Genomic DNA, 12,611 nt, shown 5'->3' on the forward strand with positions numbered 1-12,611 from the left:
AAGTTATAGAAGACTGAACTAATATTTTACTTTGATGAAAGAGCTGCTTTTTTAAAGTGGGAAATGAAATAGATGTATGCTATCTGAACTTCAGTAAAGCATGCAGTTGTAGTATCAATATGTATTTTAATACCAAATGAGAAGTCATTTGCTAATGTGAAAATAAGAGGTCTTTTAAAAATTGTGAAGGAAAGGGACTCAGAAAAGAATTATCAGCGTGGAGAGGGTTACACATGGAATTCCTCTGTGCTCAGTCCGGAATTAAACTCAATTTTTGTTCCCTACAGTAAAGCTGGAAAAAGGGAGTGGTGTGCTAATGAAATGTAATGGTGACGCAAAAGTTGAAAGGCACTGTCAGTAGAGAGAACAAATCGTGTTGTGCGAAAAGTGTTGGCTCAGCCTCACGATGAGGGCAATAAAAAAAGAATTTATTTTGACTACAAACCCCAAAAGGTCATGCAAACAGAGAGTACTCACTACTGTACTGTGGGGTTTCACAGGTAGTAAATGGCAGGATGAGGAGTTGAGAACAGTAGTGGAGCACATAGTGACTTTAAGCCCTCATTATAAAATAGAATTGGATCTACTCTTAGGGTGTGTCAGCATAAAATGTTTTAAGAGGTGAAGAAATATTAATAGGCTATGCAAAGCACTGGTGTGTCATTGAAATACCGTGTCAAATTGGGTTCAACCATTAAAACTGGAGAAGTGTAGGGAAGGGGAAGACCAGGGGAATAAGAAATCTGTCTTACAAAACCCCAAATTTTTTTATATTTTCTAGCCTAAAAAGCCAATTTTAAAAGGGGACATAACTATTTTGTAAAAAATGAGAAGGTAGCAGTTGTAAGTAAAAAAGAAGGACTGGGACAAGTTATTTCATTTAAAGAACAATATTAGCACAAAATTAAAGTGTATCAGTAAACTTAGGCTGTGAATCAATAGATTACTCCTAGTGTGACTAGATTTCAGTCACACTGCTACTGAGAAAAGTATGGAAAGCCAAGAAAGAAGCTAAGAAATGTGATTTTCTGTGGAAGAGAATAACCGGGATGGCTGGATTTTACCTGCCAGATGCAGAGAACATCATCTTCCTTTCTTCCCCCTCTCCACAACTCTGCTTTCTCCGAGTGTCAGATAGTCTACACGGTGGTTAATATAAATGCAGAATATTGTTCTCAGAAGTATCTGAGATTACTAACCCCTTAGTTCCATAAGACTGTCCATATAGGATCAAAGGAAAGGTCTTTCTAGCCTACTAGCCTGTCTTTGATAGTAGAAAGCTGTGGTTGCTATAGGAAACTGCATAAGAAATGTGGTGAATATAGAGCGATTATTTTGCTGGTATATTCTCCATGTTCCGAAAGTCTGTAATTCAGAGACTTCCTAAACTGGTAGTTGTATCCGGACCATTGAGTTTATTAGCCCTTGATGAACCTATCCTCCATGAATTTTTCTAAAACCTTTTTGAACCCTTTAATTCTTTTGGCCTTCACAACATCCTGTGGCAGTGAGTTCCCCAACGTAGTTATGCATTCTGTGAAAGATTTTTTCCTTTTGTTTGCTTGAACTGCTTGCCCAATAAGTCTACAGAGCGTTGCCTAATTCATGTTCTGAAAAGCAGTGAGTAAATGTTCCTTAATCATCTCCTTACCATTGAGGAGTTTTTGAACTTCCGCTGCAGCCAATCAATTGCTCCTTTTGTAGGGAAACGGTCCTCGTCTATATAGTCTCTTGTGATAGGAAAGCTGCTCCGTACCTTGATAGTGGTTTCTTCTGACCGTCTGAACTTCCTCTGATTCTACTACATTTAAATGCTCAAGTTCTCTTACCTTTGAGCTAAAAATTATAGCAAACTGACTATTTGAAACCAAGTGTTCATGCACTGCTTTTAATTGGCTTGTCCAACTGAGGAGTCTTTTTTCAAAACTGGCTTCAGGGTGTTGTCATTTCTATAGCAACCTTATTTCTTGGCTTGCAATCTAAAAAAAATAAACTCAGCCTGTCATCAGTGCCAGCATATTTGTATGATTTATGTGTCCAGTTGTCCCTGGTAAATAGCAATTAGATGGTCATGCCCAAGTCCTGGCAGGCTCCCTTTATGTTCATCAGATACAAAAAAGGCATTTTACAGTACAGTTTGTTCCTCTACTCTGATATTATTTAAGCAAAGTCACATAAATTACTTTCAGGATTCAGTTTCTCGCCATATACAAAAATGTAAAGAAGCCCAGAGTGATTAGCTGATGTTTATTTGCTTATCTTTAGATATAAAAAAAACAGTGATAAGAAGCCAATCCCTAAGTGATTGATTAGCTTTGTCATCTTCCCAATCTTCTTTTTTCCATTTTCTTCAGGAAATCAAAGCATTTCAGACATGAACTCTTTTGATTTTAGGGACATGAAGTATATTTATTAAAAAGATTCAAAAAAATGTGAAAGAATAAGTATGATTCTACTACAAAAGAGCAGTAACAAAAAAACCTGTCCAGTTTCAGCCAGTGTACTGGTATACTGTGTACTATTCAGCTATATGCTAAACACAACATCAACATGCTTAAGCAGATCCTGGTTTAGTATCTTAATGTGCTGCGCTCAGGAAGACATGCTGCATTCAGTGAGAAAGATAATCTATTTTTAAAAATGAAATAGTGGGTTGGATATGCCAATAGATTAATCACTTTTCACATCAAATCTATTTCTCTGAAATATAAATACTTCCTATAGCATGCTAGCACCCTGTAGCAGCAGAGCTGATGAATTAAATGTGAATTAAGTGTGCATGATTTCCTCAAGATCTGTACATTCTAAGAACTTTGTGAAATTACCAGGTATATGAAAAAGTGGTAAATAGAGAATGGAGCCACTTCCTTTCTTTTGCTGGCTTGAACCCCTTTTTTCAAAGGGGCTCTTCCCTTCTTTTTTGAAATTCATTTGAAACCTTTGCAGTGTGCCAGTATAAAAAAAAATATTATGGAACATTTACACAATAAGCCAGTCACCCATCCTGTCATTTTCCACATCACCATTGTAATTATTTAAAATCCTTATGCTTGAAGACGAGTTTTTCTCCCTCCCAACCCAAATTCTATTTTCGGACTAGACTTGTAATTGTGTGTTTGTTAATATAGCTGTCTGTTGCCATGAACAAAGTGAGGTAACCGATTTTGTATTACAGCTTAGCCACAGAGTTAAGGACTGTAAAACAGCTAGCACTTACTTGAATGCACCTTTTTTTTTTTTTTTTTGCTTTATATTGTTTTATTTTGTTCTCCTATCAATCCAAACAATATTTAGGGTAAATAACTCATATGAACTAACTTTTATTTTGATAATCTGGAGTTATTTCTAGTGTTACAATTTGTATGTGACTTTTGTATTTAATATTCAATGCTCAGAAGTTCTCCATTTAAAACTTGGCAAGAATTTTCCTGGAAGCAAATTGAGAATTAATGTGTATGAAACATTTTTTTAAATGTCTTATTTTCTATCTCAGTATTAATTGCTAAGAAAACATTCATATGATTACAGATTGTATTATATTGTAGCATCCAGTGCTCAGAATGTTTATATTATTGATTTATATTTATGCACTTTCAAAACCTTACAGTCCATACAGATCACTGTAATTAATTTCATTAATTCACCATCATTGCTAAGGTTTATACTGCCATTACAGTTTCTTCTAATTCTGGTATTTTTGACCATCTGTCTTAAACTCTTAGACTATTTTCTAATAATTTGTATGTCCCAGAATGGATGAATGATTTTAAAACATGAGGCAGATTCATAGTAAGAACCGTAATAGCTACTTTGAAGTTAACAAGTTATGGCAGTATGTCTGTGACAATTCAGAGCAATCAAAGTTTGGGCTCAGAACGTTGTAATCTTCAGTACCTTACATCCTTAACAAACGCATTATTTATAACTTGAAACTAACAGTTTCAACAAAGCTGAAGATTAACACAGAATCACCAAAAGGAGCATGGAGAGGAGCATGAGATTTATAATATGTAATGATATTTTTCTGAAGAGGCTATTTCAGGCATTCCTGCCCTAAAACCAGAAGCATTAAAAACCTTGAAAAAATATATATAATTCATACCAGATGTATTTTGTTCATTTCTGTCATGATGAGATTTCTCCATTGCTTTAGAGTAAATATTTGTTCAGAAGCCACATTGCACATAATTTTTCTTTTTTGCCCCATAATGACATTCATTTTATGTGATAATAATGTAAAAAAAAAGTTTGTTGCATGCTGAACAAAAGACAGTTAAGCTTTAGTATAGATTTACCTCACCCTGATCACCCTCTAAGGAGGGAAAAAAGAAGATTTAAATATAAATATTTTTTAAAAGAACAGTATAAAATTAATGAACTATGTGGAGATAAGTTGTGCCAAGTTATTTAGTTTCTGTGAGTGTATAAAAATACATCTGCATTTTTTCAAGAAATCGGAAAAGCTGGACTAAGCAATCCCAGCACTGCTGAATGAAGAATTCAGCAATTCAAGGGACCCAGGGGAAAAACTGAAACACACGAAAGTTGAAACTATGACTTTATGCACATTGGCAAGTGTGTTAATCTGAGTGTATTTGTTGCTGTCTTTCTCTTGTCTCAACAGGCTACTTCAGCCATAGCAGAAGCTACTCTGCTATGCAGAACTTCACTCACTGCATAGAGAATTTCAACTCTTTCCTCCCTGGTTTCAGTGCAGATATAAGCCACATTACCCACATTACAACTGAAAATAAAAAGCAAGCTGGGATATCTTACAGAGTGATTTGGAATTTAGCATATCATAGTGACAGGTTTTTGATTATGCATCAACTCAGGAAATGATTCCTGCTGAAGATTTTGCATAAGCATATTTGAACAGATGCTTAATTTTAAGTATTTGTCCAGGAGATTTTAAAAGTCAGTATCTTGCCCTCTGACTGAAAAGGTTGTTTTGGGGGGTTTTTTTGGTGTTTTTTTTTTTTTTTTTTCCCCCACAAACTTTATAGTTATTACCAAGTGAGGCAAACTCCACCATTCTGTGCCAGCACTCACCATACTTTTAGCTCACTACAGTTACAATTGTGTACTACTATGACAGTGGAAAATATTGATAATGTAGCACCAGGAAGAAATATTTGTCATTAACACTCTTCTCTTTGTTTGTGTCTTTTTCTGACCTATAATTGTCAAAGGAGCATGCAGAGCGTTGGATTGCAAATTGAGAAGGAAGGATTCAATAGAGTCAAGCCTTTAACTCATTGTATGATGATGACTGGGACACTGACAAGTCTCCTGGCTTAAAATTAATGGGGTTGTCTGCTTTAAAGTGATTTAAAAATTATAAGTGGAAAATTCCATGCAGCGACATAATAATCATGAATTAGTTTTGTTGTCCTGTTTGATAGCCAGAACACCAGAATGAACAAATGCGTCAGATTTGCTTGCCATTAACGAACATCTTCACAGCCTGGCAGAAAATAAAGCACCTTATTATCCTTATCTGATATTTTTACAGCGCATAAAGTGTACTTGCTTTTATTAACACATAATAAATACACCTACACAGAAGCTAGTAAGTCTTTGGCAGGTATGAATAATAATCTTAAAGCCACTTAGAATAGGTGTAAAGCTCATAGCTATATGCCTGATGTTTGTTTCCTCATTAGCAGAGATGATTTAAAAGGCAGATGTTCTTCTTGAAAATCTGTGATACACCTCTAAACTCCCATATTGTTTGTACCTACAGAAGAAATTAGAACTTCCTCCTATTGTCTTTGTCGTATGTCCCATCGTCCCTAACTGACGCATATTGTATAGTCTACTTGTTTCAAACAAGGTTATGGCATTTTCAAGATGAAACTGTTTCTAAAACTAAAAAATGGCCAAAATCCAAAGATTATTATCGCCTCATCCATTCCTTGCAATGTTGCATGAGAGAATTTTCCATATCACAGGCACACTTTCCATGGTCTTTTCTTTGATTTCACACTAGAAAAAGATGTTATTGTGGCATTTTCTTATGACTACCTTTAAAACATTTTTTTTTTAAAAAGGGGGTTGTTATTTAATGGCTATGATGTTTTGAATGTTTTAAGTATCATTAGAGCTGAAAATCTTATATTCTGATCTTGGTGTGCAAAGAAATCATATGTGAAAATAATCATGTAAAGTTTGTGATGAAGGCAGAGAATGTCCCAGCTTTTTACGTAAAAAAATCAGTTTTTTAGCAGGCCATGTATAGCAATGTTGAAGGGAAATTCCTAGCTAGCTTTACTCTAACCATATCAATTCAACTCTTAGTTTATCACAAAGAAAATATTTTCTTAAAAAAAATAATTGTGCTAATATAAATATTTGAGTGCATAGAAAATTTTACAAGTAAGTCAAATGAGAATGAGAAGGCCAGATGTATATAGAATTGCTAAGTTTTTGATTGATGATCATTCAGGCATTCTCTCTACCTTTGTAACAATACCAAAATAAGCATGTAGCCAAACCAATTTTGATTAATGTATTTTTATTCTGAAGGGAAATAGCTTTTTTATGAACCATAGAATTAACCAATGGAGTCTATTGCCATAGCTGTCCCAGAATACAGTACGCTGTTTTTTCTTAACAATGGATTAGACATTTATTGATGTGTAAAATAGTGTTTGCCATTACATTATATCTGCAGGATAAAAGTTATCGCAGTTACAGCCTTTATTTTTTAGGTCATCAACCAATCACTAATTCAATAATTCCAGTAGTTATGCAAGAAGGAACTTAGTTTGGGGACATACTACTCCATATTTATCAATAATGCAGTTTCATGGACTTTTTGATATCATAAGATAGAAAAAGGGACCACACAGCAGTATTATGGATATGCAGACATGAGTTGTTTTGGTTTTTAATTCTCTTCTTTTCATGGACCATATAGTATATATATTATATCATCTTCAGTTTGTGGTGGGTATATTCCAAGTACTAATGATAGGAATAATACATACACATATTTGTGAGAACATCTTATCTGAGGACTGGAGTAGGTTGCCCAGGTAGGTTGCAGAGTCTACCTCTTTAGAGATATTCAGAATGCATCAAGACATGGTCCTGGGCAACTGGCTGTAGGTGGCTCTGAGCAGGAGGGCTGGACATGGTGACCTCCAGCGGTCCCTTCCAACCTCAACCATTCTGTTGCTCTGTAACTCCGTAAGACAAGTCACCCAGTAGTTCTAATGTCTAAAATTCTAACTAGTAGTGACAGTGGCTTTACAGCTATTTTCTTTACTCTAGCTCTAACCAACTTTTGTTTGCCACAGGTTTAGCTGATATATACTGTCCATGCAAAAATTACTTTGAAAGGATTCCAAAATCAAGAACTATATTTATGGTCAGGAAACCAGTTGGGGACTTTTTCCCTAAGACTCAGAAATGTTAAGTCAAATGAAAAAAAAAAGGAATTGTATTTAAATTTGTGTTCTCCACTCTTAATGTAAGTGTATTCTCCACTCCTTTTCAGGGTGCGCAATGATTTTGACGTGCTTACAAACCGGTTGATTGGAAGCCATGGCTATTGTACTCAGGTAGGTTAAGCATGTGGTCTTTGGGTATGTCATACACCTCTGCTTGAAGAACTGTGAACTGGCCTCTGGAAAGAGATGGCATTTCTTATTTAAAGTTTCTAATGTTTTTCATTTTTCCCCATAATGTCAAGCACCTTCATCCTTTATTCTTTTTTCTTTTTTGTGTTTTGGCATATCATTGGCTTTGCTTTCAGAGCCTCTGCTTTTTGGCATGGTTTTCTGGTCCACGTGTGTCTGTACCTATATGTGTATGTGCTCATACTCCTCTCATTCACCTCTTCTGTACTCCTTAGTTGATTTCAGTGCTGAGATGCCACTGAGACTGCAAACTGTGTTTCCTCCCTGCCATTTCAGAAAGGTGACTGGGGTTGCATGCCTGATAGTACAGCTCCTCTGTAAATGGTCATTTCCCAGCTAACTGCTGCTTCAGACTGGAGGCACTGACTTATTGTAGATGTGTCTAAAAGACGTGGTGCATGTTCTTCTCTTCTACTGTTGCTAGAAGACTTTTAGACTGTGATTACACAGTCATTTGTCAAGAAGGTGGTGGAACATCACTGGCAGATTAGGCATCCTAAAAACACCAGTAGGAACCTATAAACTTTGGGGTGTCCTTCAGGAGAAACATGGGCCTATAAATGTGTGCAGTATTTTTAAAATCATACATCAAGTCCAAACTGGCAATACCATTGTTATTCATGTCTTTGGGCATGGTAATTTGGACTATTTTTTTCTGGAAACCTTCTTGTTATTTTCCATCATGTTTCTTGACATATGTTATTTATTAGTAGTTAGCTTGTTCATTGCTGTAGCACATTCTGCTGCTAGATGTTGTTACATGCTGTTACATCCTAGCTGGCCCTTGTGGCTTCTTACATGAAACAGCTTATCTAGTATCTCTGTTCCTTAAACTTTACACACACTCGCAAGGGCAAATGTACACCCCTCCACCCTCTCACATGTATTTAGACACTGACACACCTGTACTTCTAGTTCAATTGGAGAAGTAATCAACAATCTGCTATAGTAAGTACGAGTATGTTAGTGATGCAGAGCAAATGTGAAGCCATATGGGTGAATGTCTTACTGAATGAGACTTAAGTTCATCCAGAAATAATCAGTGAGAAAGAAATAATCTTTTAACACATCTTGTCCAACATAGAAAATTCATCACTAAGCACATGCAGAAATATCAGATTGTACTGCATAGGCTATTAATTTACATCATTCATGCTGTAGCTTTAATTGTAGAGCAAAAGGGACACCAAAATGTTTGAATTTTTTAAAAAAACAACTTTCAGAAGATTGAGAGCAATCTGCCTCTGGAAAGATGAACATTGAAAACTCTGCTCATATTTTCTCGTTTTACTTTGGGAGTAGACTTAACCTAAAATTTCGGGGGAAAAAAAAAATCTATAAGCAATACTAATCCTTACCCTAAATCTAAAGCCACCACATAAATTAAGGGTCAGGTGCCTGTGTAACTATTAGTCCTGAATTAATCTTCTACTGATATCTGGTAGAGACAAGATGTTTACTGGGATTTGCTTATTTGTTTGTTTTTCAACATGTCACAAACAGGAATTGGTGAACTTGCTTTTGACTGGCAAAGCTGTGTCCAATGTTTTCAACAATGTGATAGAGCTGGACTCTGGAAATGGCAATATCACAATTTTGAAAGGCATCACAAGCCGCAGTGATATTGGTTTGCTGTCGCTCTTTGAGCACTATGATGTTTGTCAGGTATGCTTTCTATTATTTTGATTTTAATTAAAAGTGACACAATTCCATTTTAAATTAGCTTGGAATGAGAATATCAGCTAAGAAATTATGGGCTTGATTCAGTTGCTCACTCAGAGGCATCTAGCGCTGTTTTAGAGCGTAGTCACCCTTCTGGATGAAGGTTCTGTGTTACTACTTCCACCCCTTGGAATGACTTGAGTGGTCTGTAGCTTCTCAAATAGTACATACCTGTATCATTTGTTAACTGATCTCCTGAAGAAGGAGTCACCTTAAACTAACACTGCTATTTAAGTGGCTGCCATAGAGATCTGTAGAGGTGAACTAGGAACTGCTCAGTGCAGTCTGTGGAGCTGAAAGCTGCTCAGCTGACTAAATATAATTATGTGCTCTAAGCTGAACACTCTCCTTTGACTGTATTCACTAGATCTCCACTGATTACAGTGGAGTTGAGACACCCAGCTCACATTTGGGCACCCATGTCTTAGTCATGTATATGTAAGCAGCTGAATCTGGAGCAGAAACTCACCCTAAGTATTTAGTTTTACACAATTTCCTGTGTCATGGGGGACCAGATTGATTGAATCCTCTACTCTATGCTGTAATGGTGGTCATATTGTATTAACAGTTAAAAAAAAGAGGGAGGGGAGGCAATTAAAATATGTGTCAATATAATGGGAATTGTCCTTTTAACATGTCTTTGAAATTAGTATTTTAATTATAGTAATCATGAAAATTAAAAGGTAGATTAAACATTTTAAATATTGACAGCCGTTAATTTACCTCTGGAAAAACTTGTATAAGGATTTCAATGGTTCTCCTTCAACAGACATTGCCATCAAGATTGACATCTTTCCAAAAAGCATGTTCTTAAACAAGCAATATTGTGTTTGATGCAAGGGTATTATTTGAAGTTCTCTTGCTTGTGTTAGATGCTAGATTAGATAATTGTAACAGTCCCATTTTGATATGCAGTCAGTGCCTCTATAAAAATTTGAAAGCAAAGAATTTGTTTGTACTGATCTAATATAAATGTGTGACTGAAAGCAAAGCTTGATTTTAACTGTTTTCCATATGGCTAAAGTCAGTTATGTTTTTCTGCTAGTGACAAATTATAATTTTTGTTATTCTTAACTAATGCAGTCCTTTATTCACAAGATTATAACAAGGCTTAAATTCAGTCAAGGCAGCGTATCAGTGTATCCAATCAGATTAATTTAGAACAAACTGGAATAAAAATAAATTAGCTTCTGTGTCTAGTTCAAGTTTTTTGTTCTTTTCTATGAGCAATGTAACATTTAAAACCTAAAAAAAAATGGTTGTGCACCACGGTAGCATTTTTTTAATTTTCTTGTGAGGAAAATGCCATCTAAGTAGCAAAATGGTAAGTTAGGTCAGTGCAGGCAGGAGCTATTTCTTTCCCATTTTCCCTCTAAAAATAAAAGAAAAAGTTACTCAGAGAATCAGACACCATCTTCCACTTATTCTGCAAATTATACAGTGAGGAGAGTCTGCTTCTTCTACTACTGTGCTCTTGCATCAGCTGGACTCACAGGCTGTTTTCCAGGCCAGTGACTCTTAATCTGTTACAGAAACTCCAGTAGATGTAGTTTCCTTTTTTTTTTTTTTTTTTTCAGTCTACATTAGTTAGGCATCTGCAGCAAATTGTCTTGCTTTTTATTAAGAACATCTGCAAGTTCTCTGCATTTCAGTTTGTATGTCTCAGCTCATGCTGCAGTGCTGCCTTAGGACTAGGACAGAAGTCAGATTCTGGCGGCCTTTGGTCTCAAGTCATTGGAGTCTCCACAGTGGCTTTTTAGCATGAGAGGACATTCTGCTTTCTGTTACAAAGATGTAAGTTTAGAACAATTTAGAAAAAATAAATGTCACTGATTGTTTGCAGTAATGAAACTGAGAATAGCATTTGGCTGTAAGTCTTTCAAACTGAGTCTTTTCTTCCTCTCAGTATTTCGGTAAGTTGTTTCAGCATCCAGTTACATTGTGGCTCTGAGGATGGTAACAGAAACCAGCAATGGAAAAGGATTGTCATTTTTGTTTGTTGGGGTTTTTTTGTTTTGGTTTGGGTTTTTTGTTTCCAGGAGTAAGAAAATCCTGAGAATGATATATGGTGAATCATAGACATTAGAGTTGGAAAACTCCCTTCAGGTCGTATCCAGCCAACCTCTCAGGGGATAATTCAGGATATTTTTATGTCCTGTTATATAGCAAGCTTTCTTTAAAAAATATGTATCCATGAAGTTCCTGCCTTTCTGTTTAGCTGGCCATTTATTAGGTGTTTGTTGTACACATAACTGTAATCTTACCTTTTTTCTTACACATCTCTACTCTAAAATATAAGAAAGTGCAAATATAGATTTGCAGGTACCTGCGAATATGGAGATTTTAATATCTACTATACAGTTTGTGCTTTAAATATACTAATATTAAATCTGACTGTTCATTTACTTAGTTTCCTCTGATTATCATTCTTACTTCTAATCCAGCTTGCCCACTTAACAATTCATCCCCATCCGCTAGACATTTGCAAGCTGATGTAACAGTTCCTCCCTTTTTCATCAGTACATCCTGTCCACCGCTTATTTTTGTTGCTCTGCTCTAGATTTCTTCCAACTTACAAATGCATTTAGGAAGAGATATGGAAGATTACAGGCTAGATTCAGTAAATCCACATAGAGAAAGATTTGTATACCATTTTATCTCTCTTGTCTAATTATGTGGAGTATTTGTATATAATCCACAATTTCCTTGGTATGTCTTCTGAATTCAAAATATCATGCGGGCATGAGAACTGAACTAATCCTTATGTCAAACTTTGGCAGTAGCACAAGTCAAAACGATATGATCAGCCCCTTTTTCTCCAGTGACTGCTTGAAGAACCCCTCTGTTGCTGATCTATTAATCCCTTTCACTGGATCATGCTGAATGTGTTATCTTTGCTGATTAAAAAAGTGTGTGTTTCGTGTAATTTGTCTGGAACTGTTATGTCTAATCATCACTCCTAACATATCACCATACTCAGTATGTTTTTGGCAATGTAATTACTTGCTGCAAATTTTGTCACAGTGACAAATGGATTTATTCAATCTATTCCATATGCAAACATTTAGTTCTGTATTTGAATGTGAAAAACCTAAAAGTCCAATTCTGTTACTTTTTGGTAGGCAAGTTATACATCTTTGGATTTCTTTTGCTTGTGCTAAGCCCATATTTAAGCTATATTATTTCCATCTGATTTTACATATTTAACTAAAATGCTTAAATTCAGATTTTATGTTTCCTGGG

General features: G+C 35.6%; 1 protein-coding gene across 1 annotated transcript in view; it reads left to right on the forward strand.

The window, feature by feature from the left end:
* Positions 1 to 12,611, forward strand: part of MINDY4 (MINDY lysine 48 deubiquitinase 4) — a gene marked incomplete at its 3' end in the record, with an annotated part of 73,552 nt that overhangs the window by 41,702 nt on the left and 19,239 nt on the right. Inside the window, exons 14-15 of the mRNA XM_080639664.1 lie at positions 7,505 to 7,568; positions 9,150 to 9,311. Of these exons, the coding sequence (XP_080495790.1) occupies positions 7,505 to 7,568; positions 9,150 to 9,311 (226 nt within the window). The remainder of the gene's footprint in view (positions 1 to 7,504; positions 7,569 to 9,149; positions 9,312 to 12,611) is intronic.

Source organism: Psittacula echo (genome assembly GCF_963264785.1).
Source record: "Psittacula echo genome assembly, chromosome: 2".
Taxonomy (NCBI): domain Eukaryota; kingdom Metazoa; phylum Chordata; class Aves; order Psittaciformes; family Psittacidae; genus Psittacula; species Psittacula echo.